This window comes from Drosophila innubila (genome assembly GCF_004354385.1).
Source record: "Drosophila innubila isolate TH190305 chromosome 3R unlocalized genomic scaffold, UK_Dinn_1.0 2_E_3R, whole genome shotgun sequence".
Classification (NCBI taxonomy): Eukaryota; Metazoa; Arthropoda; class Insecta; order Diptera; family Drosophilidae; genus Drosophila; species Drosophila innubila.
In genome coordinates, this window is record NW_022995380.1 from 29,741,911 (window position 1) to 29,765,838 (window position 23,928).

The 23,928-nt window shown below is 33.8% G+C and overlaps 1 protein-coding gene across 1 annotated transcript; it reads right to left on the reverse strand.

Annotated features, from left to right (window-relative positions):
• Positions 1-227: 227 nt before the first annotated feature.
• LOC117790883 (myb-like protein I) lies at positions 228-16,471 on the reverse strand. Its single transcript, XM_034630491.1, has 6 exons — positions 16,405-16,471; positions 5,240-5,333; positions 3,484-4,297; positions 3,103-3,435; positions 2,351-2,560; positions 228-1,715 (listed from the first exon to the last, which is right to left on the reverse strand). Exons 1-6 carry the CDS (start codon positions 16,469-16,471, stop codon positions 267-269), a joined length of 2,967 nt encoding a protein of 988 aa, XP_034486382.1. The 3' UTR covers positions 228-266.
• Positions 16,472-23,928: the final 7,457 nt, after the last annotated feature.

Here is a 23,928-nt window from a genome sequence, read left to right on the forward strand (position 1 = left end):
TAGGTCTACCTACTAACCAAAAATAATGAAATGGGATAACCACATTTTTAAAATCTTTTTAAAATTACATTAACGATATTAAATGATATAATAAATAACTATAAGTAGCATACATAGATGATTCGCTATATGTACTCTCTCTCTCTCTCTCTCTTTCGCTCTTTACTATTGTATTCTCTTTCTAGATTTTAGATTTAATCAAATGCATATGTTCAAATATATATATATATTTATTTATGTATATTTATATATTTAAGACCCGCCCCTCAATCGGCATTCTTTATCTCGCTCAGACTGCGACAGGCCTCCCTCTCTCGCTCTCTCTCACGCTCTCTTTCTCGCTCTCGCTGCTCTTCTTCTAATTTAAGCACTTTGCTTTTGAGACCGCAGAGAATTTCCGCTGTCGCAATATTTTTAATGGTGCTCAAATCCAAATGTTGGCTGTGATTGTTGTTGTTGTCATCGTTGTCGTGCTCCCCATTGCTGTTGTTGTTGCTGTTGTTGCTGCCGTGCTCTGTTGTTTCAGCAACATGTTGCTGTTGTTCCATTTCCAAGCTGCGATTAATTGCATTCAACAATTTGTGTTTGCCCAGCGCCAATGCGAGCTCAACACCAACACCATTGTTGTTGTTATTGTTATTGTTGTTGTTGGTTTCGGTGTTGGCCTTGTTGCTGTTGTTGTTGTTCGAGTCGGTTTCCATGTCCAGGCCGTGATTGTTGTTGTTGTTGTCGTCGTATTTCGAGAGTTGCTCATCAAGTGCATTGTTGTTGTTGCTGTTGTTGTTATTGTTGTTGTTGTTGGCTTCCTCTAGTTCCACTTCACGTTTGACCAATTGTATGTCGGGTGGTGGCGGCGTGGGCGTTTGTGGGCGTGGTCGATTACCATTGACGAGATTTAAGGCTTCCTCATCATCATGATGATTATTATTAATAATATTATTGTTATTATTATTATTATTGTTGTTGTTGTTGCAACTCTTGCTGTTGTTGTTGTTGTTGTTGGTCAGCTGATGATTCTCCACCAGACGTATCTTAAAGTTATCGGAATTTCTAGGCACAATTGTTGTTATCGGTTCCATAATATCCTGGCTGTGGGCGTGGCTGTAGGCGTGGCTGTTGCTGTTGTTGTTGTTGTTCAGTGCATCATCATGTTGTTCCGCACTCGGATATCGTTCCATTTCCTTTAATCTCTTTGCCTCCGTGTTGCCCAGCTCCGTGTTGTTGTAGTGCATTAGGATTTTCCTTTTGGCCAAATATTTATGTTGCTTTCGTGCAGAATCGAGCATTTTTTTGCTATTCGCCTGGAGAATCGCATATGAGTTGCTCTCTGTCTCAGAGACTGTGTTGTTGTTGCTGTTCGTGTTGCTGTTGCTGCTGCTGTTGTAGTTGTTGTTGTTGGTGCTGTTGCTGTTGTTGTTGTTGTTGCGATTGAGATTCTTCATAAAGCTCTCGGCGAGCGTTGCCTTCGATTTGATATGCTCCCTAAAACCAGCATATCCTTGACCCCCTCCACCACTTCCCCCTCCTCCCCCGCCTGGACTGGCCAGAGACAGTGGAGTGGGTCCATTGAGCGAGGATTGCTCCAGAGCTGTGGCTCCATAGCCAGCATGGCCACTGGTGATATTCACACTATGCGTGCCACGCTCATAGCGACACTCGGTGCCATCACTTTCCAGTGGAGAACTGATGTCGCTCGCATCGCTGTCCAGATTTTTCTGCAACGAGTGAGTAAAGGGAACATTGATAAATATATTCCATCGGTCTACTTATTATAAATTTTCTTCCTTTTGCAGATATTGGCCATTTTTGGGAAAGGGATGTTTTAAACAAGGCTGCAAACCGGTTCTGAACCGGTACTCGTTGAACCGGTTCGGTTCAGGTTATTAAGCAGCCTGAACCGGATCATGAACCGAACCCTTGAAATTATTTACTTTGCGAGCCCGAACCTAAATCGATCCGCTTTCTAAAATAAACGGTTCGGTTTGAAAAAAAAAATAATTACATACATTTTATAGTTTTCTAATATTACGCAATTATATGAGACTTTGTATTAAAATAAGTCATATTTAAATCTTTAAATAAATTTAAAAAAAAAAAGAAAATTAAATTAAAATATAAACCAATTCGCAAACCGAACCGATGTCTTGCTCAATGGTTCGAACCGCCGAACCGAACCTTTAACAACGTTTTGGAAGCTTGCAGTCTTATTTTTAAAAGACATAATTTTAATCTAATTATATCGTGCTTTGAAAAACTTTTTTTTCCATATTTTTGTTACAATAATTTTACAGTTGATGTTAAATCAAAAAAGAAAGGAATAAAATAAGCAAATAAATATTCAGATATTTACCTCTGTGTGGAGTCCTTTAATTTTCATGGCCTCGGCGACCTTGAGGAATACGGGCAGATCCTCGTACTTGACATTCACCTGCCCGCTGTACATAAAGTCGAGCAGTCCAGCCATGTGACTGGCCTCGACGTCGGCCATCAGGAGTATGGGATGACTCGATGGGTTCTCAAGGAAGATCTGCTGGAAATACGGACTGCATACGGATAACACCTGCAATTATAGAGAAAGAGAGAGACAGAGAGAGAGAGAGAAAGAAAAAGAAGAAGAAGATAAGGAAAAAAGAGCACTGTTAGTTTACACTGTTAAAAAATATGTATGTATTTGACTGATTTTGTTAAAAAAACTTAGTTTTTTAAAAAAGCTATAAAAAAAATTATTTAAAAAAAATGGGTCGAGCGCTCTAAAAATAATCGTAATCAAAAACTAACTGATCGTTTACTGGTGTTTTTTTTTTTGGGTTTAAGGTTAAGTTAAACAAAATTTTTTATTTTAAAATTTAAATTTTTGACCCAATTCTTAGTTTTGTGAAAAAAATAATCATTAAAAAAAATTTAATAACAAAATTATAGTTTTCAAAGCATTTTTACCATATTTTTTTTTTTTTAATTAATCAAAAAAAAGTAGTTTTTTTTGTAGAATTTTACTCTAAAAGTTGTCTTATTTGCGAAAAAAATAATAAAATATATTATTATGACCAATATTCTAGAATCTAGATTTTAGAAACCGATCTTTTATATTTTTTCTCAGTGTACCAATTTGTGGGCCTTGAATATTTTGCCGCCAGCTGCGATTGTCACATCCACCATCTTCTCGTCCTTCTGCAGGGAGTGGAAGCCACGACACATGTTGCCATGGAAATTGTTCCACGACAGCAGATACTGATCAATGGTGTTGGGATCGGTGTAGGGTTGCTGTTGCTGCTGTTGCTGCTTGTGCTGCAGTTGCTGCTGTGCTGCCTGATGTTGGGTGGCTGTGATGTGAATCTGTTGTGCTGTGGTTGGCGGCGACGAGGGACGCGGCGTGGATGATTGATGTGGAATCTGATGATGATGTTGCTGCTGTTGTTGTTGTTGTTGCTGCTGCTGCTGTTGTTGCTGCTGCTGCTGCTGTGCTTGCTGCAATTGCTGCTGTGCCTGTTGCTGTTGCTGCTGCAATTGCTGCTGTAGATGCTGCTGTTGCTGCTGCAACAGATGCTGTTGTTGCTGTTGCAATGCATGTTGCAAGCCCGGCGGCGATCGATGCGGATGTGGCGACAACGAAGCTTGATGCCCCATGAAACGTTGTTGCTGCTGCTGTTGATGATGTTGCTGCTGTTGCTGCTGCTGCTGCTGCTGCTGTTGTTGCTGCTGCTGTGCCTGCTGCTGTTGCTGGCGTGCATGCTGCTTGATCTTGACCATGTTCTCCTGCTGCTCCTGCTCCCGCTGCCGCATCAGCTCCTGCTTAATCTTGTACTGTTGCATAGACAAATCATCGACACTCTTGGACAATTTAACCATGTCACTGTTGCTGTTGAACTTGTTGCCAATATTGCTGTTGCCCAGCATCGGTTTCAGCTCGAACTTGTAGTCCCCGCTCGCTCCACTTGCTGCCGCTGCCAGCTTCCGCTCTGCCGCGAGAGCAGCACGCTCCTTTTGCCGCCGTATGAGCTCATCGATTTCCATATAAGCGCCACTTGTGGCAGCTGCAATTGCCGAGGCAATTATTGGATCATCCTCGAACACACTGTCGTCGAGTGTCTCCTTCAGTGTCTTTGTCGATGAGAAAAGTCTCAGCGATGGATCGTTCACCTGATCGCTGAAATACACATCCATCAATGTGAAGAAGGGCCATTCCCGACGCTTCGGCTCCTCCGACATCTTGATGGCCTTGTATTCCTGCAACAGATTGTTCCATTTCTTGATGATCTTCGACAGCGGCAGCGGCACATTTAGCTCACGTTCCACAACGCTGTCAATAAAAATTAAAAATAATGTTTTATAGAATATCCAAAATTGATTACAAATATTCCCTAACAAAATATTTAAATGAATTACATTTAGAGGAACAAAATAGGATGAAAGAAAAAGGAAATTAAAATTTAAAACAAACATTTAAGAGCAAAACTCTAAATAAAACGTCCTTTTAATTATTAGCATAATGTAGCTTAAACTTTTTGACTTTATTTGATAATCCTTTCAAAAAAGTATTACTAAAAACATAATACAACAAGCACACGCATACCAAAATTATTCTGTAGAAATGGTAAGATACAATTTTATATTTTTGTGGCTGGTTTTTTTTTTATTTCCTTATGTCTGGAAAAAAAATTTTGCATTAAATAATATAAAGAAATTGTGTTTGCGCATCCTTTTTTACTAGAATAATTTTTTTATTTATATTTGATTTGAAAAAATTTCTTACTTTTGCTAAGTGAATTTTATTTAATTTTTATTAAATTTTCTTATTTAATTTGTTGTAAGCTTGGAAATTTTTTTAATTCAATTTACCTTAATTTGACATCTTTATTTTTTGTTCCTAATTTTCATATTCTAATTACATTTTTAAAAATGTTTGTTTCAAATTTCGTAGTTTTTTGTAACATGCTTCCAGCATTCCAAAATACTTTTTGGGTCTAAAAGCAATTTAAATCAAAAACCTTAGTTTCAGACTTTTCGCATAAAAAATTTGTCGAGAAAGCATACTCTTACTAATAGAGAAAACTTCTGAATTAAAAAACGATTTATTTTGGTATTTTTCTCTTGTTTTGTATGATGAAAATACAAGTTTTATGACAAATGTGATTTTAGAAACTGTTTTTTTTTTGTAGTATAATTTTTGTCTCTCTTTTTTGTATTCTTTCAATTATTTTTCAATATTATCAGACATAGGAAATCATTTTTTTTTACTTACGCCCAAGCATATTTCGAGGCATTTCTTTTGCCCGTGAAGAGTGGCGAGAGTTCGGCCCGTAATCTGATCAATGATTTGACTTTTTCAGCTTCCCCTGAAAATAATAAAAAAAGCAAAATAAAAATTAAACAATTGTACAAATTATGCAATCGATGGTGTTGCGTAAGTTGAGGGATCGTTATAAGTAGATGCTTAAGAGCAGAGAAATTAAAGCTGCCAGAGAATAGAGTGGGCAGAGAGAGAAGGGAGAGAGAGAGAGAGAGGAGGGAACTCAAGTGGAGAGTGGATAAAATATTTGCAAAAATAACTTAGATAACTGTTGCTTTTTCAAGCATTAAACATAAATGCGCATAAAAATAAAATATAAAATGAAATATTGTTAATCATCCGATTTAAATGATCTACCTCACAGCTGGGGGCAACGATCTGACAACGGCAACTTTCCACCTGCCACCTGCCACCTGCCACTTACCACTTGCCACTTGCTGCTTGCCACATTTGCCAGTTGCAACTGCAATTCAAGTCAAGTTTAAGACCTCCAGCAACAACAACAACTTAAAAAACAACTGCAATGTTTCAATGAACCCGTCACCAAACAATTCCACAAAAATAAAAATAAAAATAAAAATAAAAATAATCATTGCAATCTCGTGAAATATCTGCTTGAAATCGATGGCTGCCTGGCTAGCTGGTTAATTGCTATAACGAATCTAGCAACTTTTACCAAGTTAAGACCATAAGCGAGACCAAAATCGAAACCGAAACCAAAACCAAAAACCAAAGCCAAGAGCCAAGAAAACACAAGATCAACTTAAGCTTCGAGGCTCCTCAAATCGCATCTTAACTTGTCTTACACACACACACACACAAACACACACATATATATATATGTATGTATTTATGGCATGTGTATATATCATCAAGTATACGCCATGGGCAACAGCACATAATGACTGATAACTATTCAACGTTGAAGAATTCATTAGCAGATTTCACTTTCGCTCATGACGACGACGCGACGTTCGCTTATTTCTTTTTGCCGTCTTTCTTTATTTATTTATTTATCGTTCACTTTTTTTCCCTTCCCTCTCTCTCTCTCTCTCTGTTGGGATTTTTTCTTTGCTTCTTTCTTTCCTTCTTTCACTTCTTTCTCGTTTAAGCCAGGCCAAGCAAAAGAAGCAGCTACAACTGTGCGCCTGCTACTTCGTTCACTTTTTGACCGTTTATTTTACAACTCGAGAGAAAATAACGCAACTCGATTCGACTTGCAGCTCAAGCCGGATCTAAAGCTGACAAAAGGAGACAGGCTTAAACCGAGACTGTAGCTGAAACTGAGACTGAGACTGAGACTCGACTGCATTCTAGCTGGGCCCACGAAATAAATTACTTTCTAAACTTGACTTCGATTATTATTGTAAATCTGAAATGGAGCTGCCATAATTTACATATTTTTGTGCCAGCTGAGTACAAGTTAAGTCCTATAAGAATGTTTGGAAAATTTTACTAACTATAACAATCTAATACTAATAACAAAGTATTCAAAAACATGCTTATAATTTGGAAAATTTTTAGAGGAGAATAAACTTGGTTGTGAAAACTCGGGAAATTCTATTCTTATGGAATTTAAAAAATAATACTAACAATAACACATTAAACAAATAATTAAAAAACATACTTTTTCTTAGGAAATTTTTAATGGTATAATAAAATAATAATAAAAATATTTTGAAATTCCAAAATCAATATTTAAAACTTTTAAATAGACGAGAAATTAAAATTGGAATACAGAATTGGGAAAATCTAAAATTAAAAATTTGTAACAATTAGATTTCATATAAAACTTAGTTCTTTGTTTGGGATTATTTTAGTTTTTTTTGTTAAATTATATTTTTAAATAAAAATGTATATTTCTATTTAAAAAGAAAATATAATGATAAATCGATGCTACTATAGTCTAATATTTTTAAACTAGCCTTTTTACAACTTCTGTGGTCTGAAAGATTTTATAACTTAATTTTTTTTTTTTTTTTAAATTTTTCTATGCAACTTTGATTTCAGTTAATTGTATATAAATTGAATTCTCTGTTTTTTAGGTAGTTTTTTTTTTTTAAATTTGAATTGTAGGTATTTGTAATTCTCACACAAAAATCTGCTAAATTCGATTGAGGTAGCACATAAGTAACGCTCGAGTGATACGGCATCTATAACATGACAGGGCAAGGCCATATTCGATAACAATCTGGCATTTGATTCATTTACACAAAGCTATAACCTAGCCCAACCCCAAAAAACTACACTTAATAAAACTAAATATATATAGAGAGATAAACGATAAACAAAAATATTCGCAATACAACAACAACAACAACCACAACAATGACAACGTTCGCTGCAAATGCTTGTAAAACAACCTCAACCTTCTTCAGGTTTCCACGATTCGCATTCGCCAAAGATTCACAGACAAATAAAGCGCATAAGGCAGCATAAATAAAGCTCAGCTCAGAGAGGGAGTGTAATAGGATTGGGGAGGGGGTGTATGAACGGGGTGGGGAGGAGGTAAGTTGAAGAAGTGGCTCAAATTGTTGCCTGGGGGAACGAAGAAAAAATAAATGAGTTTCACTTTCTTTGCAACAAGTTTTGTGCGCTGCGTCTGCGAGTGTGTGTGTGTGTGTCTCACGCATACACACACGCATGTGTAGAGCCGTCTTCTGGTTTCTACTTTCCGTTCGCGCCCTTTTATGTAACCCAAATCATCTGCAGCTTCTCTTTCTCTCTCTCGCGCTCTCTTTCTTTGTCTTTCTACAGACCAATCGAAGTGTTGTCTTAGCAACAACAACAACAACAGCAATAGCAACAACAACGTGTACCGTTAGTTTCTCTTTTGACCTATATTTGAGCAAAGACGCGTCTTTGTTGTTGCTTTTGGTTCTTTAGCTGCCTCTCTCTACGTCATCTTCTGCTGCCTCTAAGTCTTCTCTCTCTTTTCGTTCTGCTGAGTAACATCTCTCTCTCTCTCTCTCTCTCTCTCTCTCTTTATCTTTCTCTCACTTCCGTTTGGAGCACTTTCTTGTGCAGAGAACCGGTTCTAGGCCTTAGGAACTGCACACTCATCGCCCCCATGAAGCAAACATTTGCATTTCTTTTGGGAGAATCTTCAACATTTTCTTTTCGTTTCAGATCATTTCTTTTCTTTACAGATCTTAAATTTAGACATGGCTTAAAGCATGGCCAATAGTTTGTATTGCTTCCTTTAGTTGTAGCCAACTTTTTTCTTATTTTTTTTGTAGCTTTCAGTCACGCTTATTTCTTTTCTTCTTCACTCACTTCTCACTTCTAATTCTTCCCCTTTGTATGTTTATTTGTTTATTTGATCAAATGCGAAATTGTTAACCGTGACGTTTTGTTTATTCACAGTTTTCTTCTTCTTTTTTCTTGATTCTTTTTCAATCTGTTGCTCGCGTGAGAATCTTCAATTGGGTCAGGATTTTGTGATCTTGTGAAGACTGTTTGCATCCAATGAAGCATTTGACGTGCCCTACTCTCAATAATCGCAGATGAAAGTGAATAGAAATTGGATCAGGCACGATTAAGTTTTATTTATCTGTCGAGCGATCTAACTTTATGTTTATTCAACAATCTATGTAGTTAGCGATCTTTTATATATTGGAATATTATCTATTTATTGATTCTTCTAGCTTTTATATTAAGAGATCAAATTTGCGAACGATCTATCTATCTTTCTATCTATCTATCTATCTATCTATCTATCTATCTATCTATCTATCTATCTATCTATCTATCTATCTATCTATCTATCTATCTATCTATCTATCTATCTATCTATCTACTTTAATGGGTATGTCTCTATCATTGCTAATTGAAAGGCTTGAGCAACTTCAAATAGTCATAACTTTGTTAAAACTCGACCAATTTTCAAGCGGAAAGTAATTTTAAACATGAATTTCCCTCTTAATTTGTTCTGCATTCAAATTTTAATAATTTCGGAAAAAAAATATTTTTGTATCTAAGTCTTGATTTCGATGCTAAGGGTCCCCCCTTTGATATTTCGAAAATTGAAAATTTTAAATCGCAAGTTTTCACTTTTAATCAAATCCTTATATCGTATTTAGTATAAAACAACACTTTAAACTTGATTTTGATACCTTTCATATTTCTGTAAAAAATCATGTCAAATTGCACAAAAATTTTGACTTGTAAAGTTGCCAAGTCAAAGGGTTATCCAACTTCAAAAATTCATAGCTTTGTCAAAAATAGACCGATTTTCAAGCGAAATGACGTTTTGAAAATGATTCTGCCTTTAAATTTATTTTGCATTTAAATTTAATTAAATTAAAAAAAAAAATTTCCATTTGGATCTCGGCTCCGATTTCAATGCTAAGGGTCCCCCCTTTGATATTTCGAAAATTGAAAATTTTAAATCGCAAGTTTTCACTTTTAATCAACTCCTTAAATCGTATTTAGTATAAAACAAAACTTTAAACTTGATTTTGCGACCTTTTATATTTCTGTAAAAAATCATGTCAAATCGGACAAGAATTTTGACTTGTAAAGTTGCTAGGTCAAAGGTTTGACCAACTTTAATCACTCATAACTTTGTCAAAACCTAACCGATTTTCAAGCGAATTGTCATTTTGATCATGATTTGGACTCTTTATTCATTCTGCATTTAAATTTATGCAAAGGGTTTCCTTTTTTTATCAGCACAAATTTACTTTGGCCTCAACAATCTCCTCACGATTGAAGCTGGCCCTGAATGCAATGTGAAACTCTTGTTTCGATTGGCGATGCAATGCCAAGGCGAATGCAAGAATTCGAATGCGTTTTGTGCAGTGACAGCAACAGCAACAACAACAACAACAGGAGTAACAACAACAACAACAACAACATTGACTGCAACTGCAATGGTAACAAAAACCAGACTCCATTGAAATACGAGACTTTGATGCGGCTTTCCAACAACAACAACTTGCAGTTATCTGAGTCTGCAGTCAGTTTTCTACTTGTGTTGCATTTCTTAAGAGTTTTCACCAACCGGAGTCAGACTCAAAGACAGAGACAGAGTCTCAGTCTCAGTCTTAGTCAAAGTCCCAGTCTCAGTCACTTGAAATTGCGCATACGACCCGTTGTCTAGCTTACCGTGTAAGTCATCGACCAGGCAAACAGCAGCTCTAGGCCTGGCATTTAATTCTCAGCTCGGCTTTTACTTTCTCCCAAATGTGTTTTGCCATAATCTAAAGCGTCAGGCGAATCTTTAATTTATTTTCATTTTCATTTTCATACAGTCAAAAGTTAGAAGAAAGGCAAAGACAGAGACAAAAGTCAAAAAGTTGCTAATTAACTGAAATTTAAGAGAGCAAAGAAACGAAAAAAAAAATAATGGTAAAAAAAAGCGAGCAGCATTTTTCACGTTTTCCACATTGGCCTGTGGCAAGTGACTTTTCTCTTTCTGGCAATTTTCATTCCCCAAGTTGAATGTACGCTAACCGACTGTGGAAATTCCGTACTACTTATAAGCAGACATGAATAACAGCATCATGATCATTATCATCATTATCATTATTATGATTATCATTGTGGCATTTTATTGTTAATCATTGACGTTGTCAGAAGTAATTTAGGAAATCCATACACTATATTTATATGTATATAATATAAATAACTGATTTATGTGCTCACTTTAGTAAATTTCTCTACTCTTGTTGTTGTTGTTGTTGTTGCTTTTGGGAAATCTATGGCTTTTCATGTTGCAGTTGCTGTAGAAGTCGAAACCTGCTTGTTGCAGTTGCAGTTGCTTCAAAGTGGATGTTGTTGTTGTTGTTATTATTATTGATGTTGTTGTTGTTGTTATTATTATTGATGTTGTTGTTGCTGCTTTGCTGCATTTGTTATTGTTGGCATCTCGTTAGTCGCTTTTGTCTGCCAGAAGGCTTATGAACTTTAACAAAGATTTTCCTTCTTTCTTTCTTTCTTTTTTGCTTTCCGCTCTTCAGCGAATGTTTTTTTCGAAAGTGCAACGCGGCGTATGAGCAACTTCTGCTGCAGCGTATTAATATACCCCTCTCTGCGTTTGCTTATTTATTTGATCATTTTATATTTGCATTTTCTAATTGTTGCTTTGATTTATTGCCGTTTGTCAATAAAAGCGAGTGAAAAACGTTTTTATTATTTTCATTGTAAATCTTATTGACTTTTTTGCCTACATATTGAAAACTAAGAGCATTCGACTCAAGTATAAATTAATTTAAAATAAAATTTATGATCTTAAGCTTAGTATTTTAAATTGAAATTAAATTAAAAAAGTATAGAATTTTAAATTGAAAAGAAAAGTAAAAAAAATGATTTGTCTAAATAAATTTTGAATTTATAGTTAAGTATTTTAATTGAAATTAAATTTAAATTAATATTTTCTTTCTCGCTCTTTAAAATTCTTAACGATTATTTAAGTATATATATTTTTATTACAATGAAAAAATTACACTTTTAAAATTAAAATTTGTTTATTATTTAATTTTAAGTATTACACATTTATGAGTCAATGAATGACAGCAAATTAATATTATAATTATTACACTGACATCTAACAAAAATTTGAATTTTGCAAATATAAATCAAAATAAAAAAGAATTTTATTCATCATGAAATTACATTTTAAAATAATTTAACTATTAAAAATGAAAGTTCAAATCTTAAAAATGTATTGTATTAATAAATACTTTTTTATGGAGTGATAAAAAATACTTTTCTTTTCTTTTTTGCTACTTGAAATTCTTATCGTTTGCTTTAGTAAAAATTTATATATATTTTTAAATACTAGTCACAATTTCTGTGTGTTCGCATAACGCGTGAGCTTAGCTCGGATTAGCACACAAGCACTCTCACACACACATAGGCACACACACACACACAAACACACACTCATACAACACACAACTTTCACTTTGCGCTGTCAGAAGCAGCAGCAGAAACAGCAACGACCACAAAGCATAAGTAAAGCTCTAATGTTAATGTAAATAGCGGTAAGAGTCACACACACACACACACACACACACACACACATATACACTCACGCACATAGTTACGTGCCATAGATGCGATCGTGTAGATACAGATACAGACAAAGGTTCAAATGACTTTGGCGCGTCTCGCAAAATTGCAAAACAGAAACAAAATCAAGATGGGGAATAAAAAACGAAAAATATATTAAAAAAAAAATCAAATCATTCATTAAAGATATTGTAGATAAAAGCGAATAAATGTATGTATGTATGTTACGATTACCTTAAAAACAAATTCAAATCAAATTGTGGCATCTTACATAAAAAAGACTTAACCTTCGCCAAATGAAAGCCAAAATCATATTTTTCTTCTTTTTGCAAGCGCAATTACCCACTTGCCTGTCATATTTTTCAATTCAAAATAATTATTTTGAAATTGTTAAATTATTGGTTTTCATAAAAAGTGACTTCTTAGACGGTCCAATGATAAATCGAGTGACTATTATTCAATTCCCATGACAAGAAAAGCTGAACTAAAGGTGCTACAGATAAGAGAGAAAGAAATGCAGAGGGGAGAAGGGAAAGAGGAGAGAAGAGAGAGAGGATGGTGGTGTAAAGAGACGCCGAAATTGAGGTGAACCTAAAGTGAAAGTTCTAATAAGTGAGCAAGTCGAGGAGGCAAGTCGACAGACAGACAGACAGACAGACAAAGTACAAAGACGAGTACTCAACGATGCGGGCAAGAAAACCACCAAATGGTGGATCAAACTGTGGCTCAGCAGGCGAGCCACTGTTGTGGTAGTCCGCCAGTTAAATATGTTATATGGGAAAGAAAGGCGAACGAAATGTGAGTACAACAAACTCATAGATACATAGGTGGATAGATAGATAGATGGTTGGATGGATGGATGGACGGATGAATGGAATAAAATTAAACATTTTCTATTGTGAGCTGCCAAAATGTATCTGTGAGATACAAAAGGCTCATTGTATCTATACTGGTTATTAGCTGGCCATAATGAGATTCTTTCTTTCTTTTAAAAGTATGTAATTACAACTACACCAGACTGTTCAACCATTTTCTGTTAATCTTTTTAGTTGTATAAAAAATGTTTTATACAATTTAAGTTTTTTGTGAATTTAAAATCTATTTTTTTAACTTTATTTTACATGACATGCATTTCATCGGCTATACAGTTACTAATGCTCTATTTTTTCTATTAATTTAAATAGAGTTTTTCCACTCCTCTTTACTTTTATTCTTAATATTTTCATATATTTTTTTAGTTATCAATTTAAAACTTTTTTTTAATCTGTTTTATTTTAGTTTTACAATTGAATAAAAGCTTCAATATTTATAAATCTAAAAAAGTTAATAAATAAATTTAAAAATGGGTAATATTTTTACTTGTTTTACAATATTTTAATACTCTTTTCTTTTTTATTTCATTTTTATAATATTTTTTACAATATTTTAATAAAATAATAAATATTTACAAAACTAATTAAATTATTAAATAAATTTAAAAAATGGAAAATATTTTCGCTTGGTACATATAATATTTAAAGCCTATTCTCTTGGCGTTTTTTACCTCATTTCTTGGCCCATTAAATGTAGAATTAACAAGCATTGCATATTGCAAAAAAGTACTTTTTGTTTTTAAGGAGGAAGCGAAAGAGTTGTCATAAAAAATATGTTAAGCTCTCGCAAGTTTTAAGGGATTATCGCAGCTAGACTTAGATTAAAACTTTTAAAATTTTATAAATTATAAATTTCTTGTTATTAAATTGCAGCTTTGTTACTTTAACATTAAAAATTCTTAAGTAATAATTATAAATAAAATCTTAACAATATTTATGAGCAGCTTATAGTAAAAACATTTAAGTAAAAAGCTTTAGCTTAATCGCAATTCTTTTTGCCAATGCAATTGCCGGAAGAGGGGGGTAAATTTCTCTTTTGGGTGCTTAATGACGGGGCTTTCATTAGATGCGACAACGAAGCGGTAAATGCGCGTTACTTGGCCAACATTTCGAGGCAAACAACAAACGACAAAAGACAAGCGACAAGACAAGAAACAAGAAACAAGCGAAGCTCAAGCGCAGGTTGCATAATCGCATTCAAAACGAAAATAGAAAACAGAAAACAGAAACGACAACAACACTAAAAATATATAACTATATGTATATTGATGAATGCCTGTATTTATTTATGTATGCTTGTATGTAATTTGTAGCGGTTTATCAAGCAAACGGTATTATTGAGCAACCTCCACTCGAATCAGCTCGAATCGACGCCAACATTTAAACTATTTTCTTGTTATGCACTTCAAAAAAGCAAAACGCGTGATACACACACACACACACACACACACACTCATTTTTTTTGGCAACACAATTATAACTTGGCCAACAGAAAACCCGATGAGTCATTCTAAATAATTGCGCGTGCTAAAGTGCCAGCAATAATAATATTTATAAAACTAAATATCAATAGCATAGAAATCAAATCGCAAAATCGAATATCGAAAACCAAATCGAAACCAGAAATCGATACAACATACAAATATTGCGCATACGCCGTGCATTCCAGAGAGATCCACACGCGTCGTGTATCGCCCAGGAGCTGTTGCAATCGAGCTCTGAGCTTGTAGACAAACAAGCAACAAGCAACAAGTTGGGACATTGAACTCGAAAAATGCGAAGCAACAATTTGTAAACAAAACTGGCTTATGTAACAGCTTAATTATAATGGAAATGAAAATGCCAAAGCAACCAAAAATGACAAAGACAGGCCACAATATTTATTTATTAATATACATTTATTTGCTTATCAGCGAAGGCTACGCAAAGCAAGAATCTACCTTGGACTTTGCTTGAAAATAGGTCAGGACTAAGACAAGATTGGGCCAATAAAAACAAGTTTGCGTAAAGAAAGATATACAAAAAAGGAAACATAAATTTTACAATTTGCAAGGGCTTACAGCGGCGATCAGTATTGCCATTTTGGCTAGTTTATAGCTAGAATATATGCTTAATTTTTGTTATTGCAAAGGTAGAAAATTTAAGAATTTTAAAAGAGATTTGAATTAAATTAATATATTTACTGGCAAAAAATATTTTACGAGCAAACAGAATATAATTGAAGCCTTTACATTTTCTATAGTCTTTTTATCAATTTTTTAGCTAGATTAGAAAAAGTAGTCAAAGCTTCTTGATTTGACTACTTTTTCTAATTGACTTATATTATTTAACTAAACCATTATATTTTTTTTGTAAAAAAAAATATTTGACGAGTAAATAAAATATAATTGATGAAGATATACAGATATACTATATATTTAATTTTTGTAATTGCAAAAGATAGAAAATAAGGTTATTTTTAAAAAGACTTGACCATTTTTTCTGATTGACATATAACTTCATCTTATAATACTTAACTAAAAGAATATATTTCCTATCAAAAATATATTTTAGTTGCAAACAGAATAAATTAGAAGCATTCTAATGCAAAAAAATACAAAAGAAATAAAATTGTGGTACGGAAAAATCCAAGTTATCAATTCACAGATTTTAATATTCAGTGATATTTTTGTAAAGCTATTTTTAGCTACATATTTGCTTGGAATAAAATTAGCTATTTTAGCCCTTAAAATTCTAGCAACACTAACCGCGACGGAGGCAGCAGCATAAATATAAATAAAAAAAAAAAGAAAATGAAAAGGCATAAGAAAAGAAAAAAAGAAATGAAATGAAAAAAAAAAATCAAGCAACAACTTTCACCTATTAATATTCGAGTCGTAGCAACGGCAGAAGCAAGCGGCCAAAGCTTGCAGATCGAGCGAAAGAGAGAGAGATAGAAAAAGAGAAAGAAAGAAAAAAAGAGGGAGAGAGAAGAGCAAGCAGAAGCAGAAGAAACGAACGCAGCTTGGCGCAGTTGATGGCGATGCTTATGAGGGGCAACAACGTTGTCTCGTGTCGACGGCTTTTGGGTGAATGCAGCTCAAGACGATGCTGAAGACAGTCAGTTTGAACAATTTCTACTTTCTACAATTTCTAGCTAAGTTTTATCCGAACTAACAATGCCAGCTAATGGAATATGGGCATGTCAAGTATACGACCCTTTGTTTAAATAAAACTAAGCACACTTACAGCAATATCTGGTCGAGTATTGACAGTTTGCATTGACTGTGGGTGCCATAATCTCGTTGACAGCCATATCCAATTGTAATGTGTCCTTTTAATAATATATATCCTTGCTTTTTGTTGTAGTTTGCGTTAATATTGTAATCCAATGGTAATGAACAAGCACACACCAAATTATTTGGTGCTTTCAAAATTGTTTTGATTTGATTTGATAGTTTCTCTTTGATTACGGTCTGCTTATATGGTTGTCTGCCTGGTTTCCATGGTAAGATATATTGGAATTCAAGAGGCACTCACGCACACTGAGGCCCCAAAAAACCACAAGCAACAAAAACCAAACCAAAAGCTTACACCGTTAAAAAACACTTTCACTTTTGCTGGTCGCTTGATATGCAGAGAACACAAAACAGTTTAATGCGACTTTTATCTTGAGCTCTTTATTTCTTTTTTATAGTATTAAGTATGTATCCAGTTGATTTTCTGTTAAGTGAAAATTAAATTCCAGGCGCACTAAAGTCAAGAGGAGTCAACATTTTGTTGCCATACAATTTACACAGCATCTTTAATATTTATAATAATAATGATAATTCTAGAATTGCTCAAGTCTCAATTCAAATGCACTTTAAACACACACACATTTGTTGTAGCTATAATCCATAGTGACTTTCTAACAGTTGGAAGTAAAAATAGTGCTCGTCGCTGTTATAGAGTCTTTACTGTGCTGGCGATTCTTGCGCGCCGACCGTTTGAACGTAACGTCTGCCTCGAACCACTGTAGACGTCTGTGCGGCAGCGCGCAGTGAAACCAGCGCTTATCCTCAAAGATCGCTAAGAAATTTCATGCCATTCCATTTTGTTTCAGCTTTCGCTTAACCAACACACACACACACACACATAGAGATATATAAGTGTATAAGTGTACACTCACTCTGCAAGTTACAAGCACAGCTTTGGTTCTGTTACCATTACCATTTCTTTCTCTTTCTCTCATACACTCACACTCATACTCTCGCACTCACACTCACACACTGACACTCTCTCATAGCAGACAGCTTTGCGCTCGCTACGAGTTTGGTTCTTCGTTGAAGTCTTTTGTTTTGGTCTGCAGTTTGGCTTGGCCATGTGCTTTCGCCTTGGGAGAAAAACACACACACACACACACATGCACACACATACATTTTGACAATGCTTAATTATTTTTAGTTTATGGCCGTTTCGTTTCCACCACGTTTCAAATGGACTTTTATAACTTTAACTTTCTTTGCCGCTTGCCTTCTAAGCATGCTTTGCTTTTTGTTCGTTTCATTTCATTTCTTTTCTTATCTTACTTTTTTCTATTTTCTTTATTCATTTTTTATTTTCTTTTTCTATTTCTATTGCTGTTTCATCTTTTTGTCGCTGCCGCTGCTTGGCTGCAAATTACAACTTTCGTCTATTTTCGTCAAGATTTTTTTAATTATATAATTTAAACTTTTTTCTTTTGTATACATATTGTATACATATATTTTTTTGTCTCTGGGCTTTTGTTTCGCTGTAACTTCTGCACAAGTAATTTACTTTCTTGTTGCCATTGTTGCTTTGGTTTTACTTTTATTTGCATAAAGCAAAGCTCACGGCTAATTACGCACAGTAGAAGAGTGAAATTTCCAATGGATTCTTAATTATAATTTAATTGACTTGTGACTACAGAGCATAGATCACCAAGCTTGTATCTAAGTATGCTCATATTAAATGTTATTTAGATATTATTTTTTGTAAACTTTGTTTAAATTTAAATCATATATTTTTATTTATTTATAATTTACACATTACAAAAAAAAAACAATATAATAAATTGAATAAAAATAGTACTAGTAATAAAAATTAAATAACTAAAGATACAAATATCAGAATATATTCATTATAATTTATAAGAAAATCCTTGTAGTAATAATACAAATAAAATTTAAGAATTTTTTTTTAAACTAAGGGCTTAGGAATGATCTCCGGAGATGGCAAAAGCTACTTGGCTTTTTTTTTTTTTATTATTTGAACTGTTTGTTTATTTGAGCTGTTGATGGTTTTTTTAAATTTATTTGAACTGTTTATTTATTTTAGCTGTTGAGTATTTTTTATCACTCATAAAATATAAAAATTTAACGTTTAACTCCTTCAGTTTCAAACTAAAATTTTATACAAATTTTTAATTTCTAGATAATATTTTTTTGTAAAATGGGGAAAATCAAAAAGGCTTTGATTTTTTTAAATGATATATATATGCTTTTTATACTTTAAAAAATATATAAATTCAACTTTTGAGTCTAAATTTTAAATGTTATATTAACTATTAGTATACATAAATTTTGAATCTTTTGTGCTGCAGTTACATTTGGTCAAGTCTTTGACTGCAGTCTGCTTAACAAGCGTTTCAAGATCGAGTTCCCTCCATTTGCCAGTCTTAGACTCAATCTCAGACTCAGTTCGAGACACAGACCTTGTTTAAAGTATCTCAATGTTTAGGCTCTTTTTGTTGGCTCTGCACTTACAGTTGCTTCTTTTGTCGTTTGTTCGTTGTTGTTGTAGAAAACTTTCTAATGTAGAAGCCGTCTGCTGTTTCCTCTCCCTCTCTCACTCTCTTAGCTCTCTTCTGCCTCATACTCTATCGCTTCAATTGAATCGACCCGCTGCTCACACAGTAGTTGGTAAGAGCAACATCAGTTGATAGGCCTCTTTTTCTTTTTACAGTCAGCTTTTTCTTTCTTTTGAGATTTTTCCCAAGCATTGTGAAATCGCTGGAGAATTTCAATCGTGTACGAGTAAAGCATTTGTAAGAGTTTCAAACTTTACACAATTACAAATTACAAATTACAATTACAATTCTATGCACATGGACGTGTTGCAGGTGAGTTCACATAAGTAAAGTACCTGAAAATCTGCTGATGATGCACTGCCTGATGATTATGATGATGGTCAGCGGCATCCGTTGGACCGATTGATGGTAATACTCGTACCGATGCCGTTACTGAGCTCTTACTGCTATTTGGGTGAAAGTTGTATGTTAAACACACTCACTGAGTACACTCAGTCTACGCTCGTAACGTAAATCTTCTTCTTAGACCATGCCAAGAATTGCATTTAAATCGATTTATTCGATTCGAAAGAAAGTAATTGCATAAATTGCATACTTTTATATATTCATTCACTAATAAATTGATTATTAAATGGAGCAAAATAATAAAAAACATTTTATCTTTCATAAGATTCTTAAAAAAAGTAAGCAATCTTTTTATTAAAAATTGTATGCGCCCAAAAAATCATAGAAAATTGGAAAACAATTCAGAAAATATAATTGTTTAATATTTAAACTTTTAAATTTCTTTATTCTAAAGTTATGAATCTTTGTATTAAATAATTTGTATAAGCTTAGAAAATTAAGAAAATTTGGAATCATTTAAAAAATATACAAAAAATTAATACCTCTCCCAAAATTTTAAAGGCCTGCAGCCTTAACTAATTTATTAATTTTAAAGGCTTGTTAATTTAAAAACCTTTATTAGAAAAAATTATTTTCTTTTTGACAGCTAGTTGCCATTAAATCAATAAATAGGTTAAGTTTTTAAAATGCAAACTTTTTCAATTGAAAAGTTGCTTAATTAGCATCGTTCATTATTTAAAGACTGAGAAAGAATCAAGAGAAGGTGACACATCACAAGACTTTTAGCTGAAATTCGAGAGCGTATAAAAGCATTTTCACTTTTTAATAATTAACATAATATTATTAACCAGCAAAGCAAAGAAAGAAGAAAACAAAAATAAATAAGAACCAAAAACGTAAAAAAAAAAGAGACACCATAACCAAAGCAATGGCAAGCGCATTAAACAAAAACCAAAATCACAGAGTCTGACAAATGTAAGAAATAAGCCATGAAAGTTGTAAATTCAATGAAGTGAGATTTCAGTTTTCAGATTTCATTACGAGTCGTAAAGAACAGCCCACGAATCCCAGTGCAAGCTGAACAGATTAAAGAGGAGAATCAGAGAATGACTAAAAATACATGTAAGTGAGGAAACATTAAGCCCAAAGAATTTTAAGTGAAATGAATTTGAAAGCTTTTCCCGTCGAGACCTGACCCAATTACCCATTTTAAACCATGGCCCAAATTGCCGTAGAAGCTAACAAAAATAACGAAGAGATTTGAGAAAAGAACCACCAAGATGTGAGTGTGACGGAGTCACAGTTATGTGACGAACCACGCCAGACAATCGAAAGTTTATGTCATGCAACAGCAGCAACGGCAACAAAGTTAAACGCTGCACATTGGGACAAAAATTTCTAAAATTTAAAGTATACAGGAAAACTTCTTTAATACTTTGATGAGCAAATATCTGAAATATTTATTAAAAATTATAAGAATGGATATTCGCAAGTTTGAGAAGTTTCAATTAAATACAAAAATACTTTTAGAAATAAAATAAAAATAGTAGAAAAGCAAAGTGAGAATTTTAATTATTAGATATAAAATATAACAAATTTTCTTTGAAAGTTTGCGGATTTTTTTTTAAAGAAACGAAAGAGAATCAGAAAAACAGAAAAAAAATGGTTAAGAATATATGAAAATATATATTTAAAATTAAATATGTTCATTAAAGATATTTTTAGAAAATGAAATAGACATTAAAAAATAAGTAAGAGTTTAATTTTATTTTTTTAAATATTTTAAATAATATTTGTTAGTTTGAGAATTCCCATTTTAGATAGTTTTACAAAAAGAAAAAAAGAAAGAAATGGATAGGAATTAAGAATATTATTTTGGAAAGTAATTAACAAAAGATATGTACGCTCGCCAGTGAAATTCTACAATTATACCAATTGCATATGTATGTGTGTAGGTACGCATAAATTTTGGAAAGTCATGACGATGAAATTGTTCTTGTGTAGATGCGCGTATCTTTCATAGGCCTACCAAACATCATGAACAATTGAGAGCAGCCGAAACGCAAGAAAAGAAAAAGTAACTTCACACCAACACAAGCACACCAAAACACTCACACACACACACACATTGATCAAAGTCTGCTGGCCAGCAAATCGAAAAGATACACGAAACGAACACTACAGAAAATAAAATAATAAAATCGAAACATGAAACATTCTGATTGTAAGAGCGTGGAAGTAGGTCAACGTCGCTGCCGCCGTCGCAGCGTCGCAGTCACCATCACCACAACCGTCGTCGTCGTCGTCGTCATCGTCGTCATCGCCAACGCGCTCTCGAACTTGGCTTTGGTCTCGACTCAGACACCAAAACCAAACGGCAACAATAAGAAGAATAAGAAAATATATACTCACACACACATTCACTTACGCTCACACACAAACATTCACTTACACACACACACACACACACACTGATACGCTGTTGGAATATTTAAGCATCCGCGTCCACTTGCACTTTCTTTTTCAAGCGCTGTCGCGTCCGCCGCTGACGTCGACGCCGACGTCATTGCTGTCACAAAACTTGATTTGCCTTTTGCTTTGGCTCATTCTACTTCTTCTACTTCTTCTTCTGCTCAGCTCCCAGTCACATAGCTTGCGGCTTTCAGCTCCCAGTCCAAGTCCAATTGCCATAGCGGCGCAAGTTCGTGGCTTAAGTCTTTCGTTTGGCACTCGCTCACGTTCGCTTCGCTTAGCTTTCGCTTTGTGCTCTTTCATTGTTTTGGGGTGCCCTGCTGTCCAAATATTCTCTTGGTCTTTTGAGCGTCTTGCATTTAGGCCTCAATTTCACCATCTTGTATAACCATATCCAATTTAAGTTGTGTAAGGAAACAGAACTTGTAGATTATTACATTAAACATTATTTTTATTTATTATTATTTATAAATCTCTAGCATACTAAAATAAAAATTTCCATGAGTTTTTTGTAATCCTGAATCCAAAAACTAATGCTATCTGGTGTTAGAATATTGATTGAAATAAACCTTGAAATAATTATATATATTTTTTTAAGTCTAAATAAGAAGTTCTCAAATACATTTTAAATAAATATATTTTTTTTTATAAAATTATTTGAAATTAATGGTTCTGTTAAAAATTAAATCCAGAGAAACATATTCCTTAAAATCTCCTACATTTTGTTTGCTTGATTTCAAAAGCAGTACACATATAAATCTGTAGAGATTTGGGGGGGTCACACTTGTATATTACACAACATTATTTTTTAAGCGTGCTGTGTTTTAATTTTTTGTTTTGTTTTTTGTATGTTTAAATTTAAATTTGAGATGCTCAAACGAGAAAATTTTTTTCGTCTCTCTCTCATTTCAAATTCTACCACATTTACCAAACCAAAACGCGATGAACTTTGTTTTCTGTTTTGTTTTGAACCTTTCAAGCATGTTAACCATAATTGTTGCACATTTTGGCATGATAATAAATTCGTTTAATATTTCAGTTGCATTTGAAAAAGATTTCAATATGCATAAATTGTTTCAGCTTATAAAAAAGGAAATAAATTATTGCATACTTTTAACTATGCCCAAAAAGTGTTGCCTACTTTCAGGCATGTCAATAATTTTAAAGCTGAACGAAGAAAGTTTTTCGAAGAAACTAATTTTTTTAATTATTAAAACTTATACGAAACAGTTCAGCTTAAATTGTATTTAATAAAAATTACAATCAACATTAATCACCTTTTATATAACAATTTACTTACCTTTAAAAGTGTAGGAAGAGCATTTAATAACACAACTATATGTTCTGCTGATCAGATGTGTGAACGAAATTAAACAATTAACCGAACAATTGAAAGAATTTCACTTAATCACTTCCGATTTGTCAATTATTTTTAGCTTAACAAATTCTATATATATAATCGAATATCATTTATATATAACTTGCCACGTAACAAAGCATGAAAATCTGCTTAAAAGGATAAATACAAATTGCATGAGTAGAGTATAAATAAAGAATGCGAGTAAAGCAATGAGAAATGCAAATAGTCAGACAAATATCTGTGAATAAAAAAATCTGCTCAAATGAATCTCTCAACGCTGTGGCTGATTTTGGTAAATTGCAATGAATTGGCATGAAAAATGCACGCCACGGTAAAATTCGCAACTTCACGACAATACGACGTGACGAGACGAGGGGAGGGATGAGGGATAAGTGAGGAGGTAGGCGTGGTGGATGCTCTTCCTCGAGCTGCTCGCGGATATCAACCTTGATGTTGATTAATAGGTGTCGCTCTGTTAGCGGCGTCTATTTTGGTGACTGCATCGTTGTCTGCATCGATGCTTCGATGCTGCGTGCCTGCGTCCCTGACTATCTCTTTCTCACAATCTCTACCTTACTCACTCGTTCATTTTCTCTCTCTGTTTCTCTTTCAAATTTTCTCTCGTTATTTGTTTGCATCAGGGTCCACGGTTCGCCAATTGTCTTGCAGCATCTGTCAGTCCTTCTAAGGTTCGTTTCTATTTTCTGAATTGGCAACGAGACGAAGTATCTTCGGCACTTTAACGATGACTGCGGGCAGGGGAACGGACAAGGGTTGGGCATGG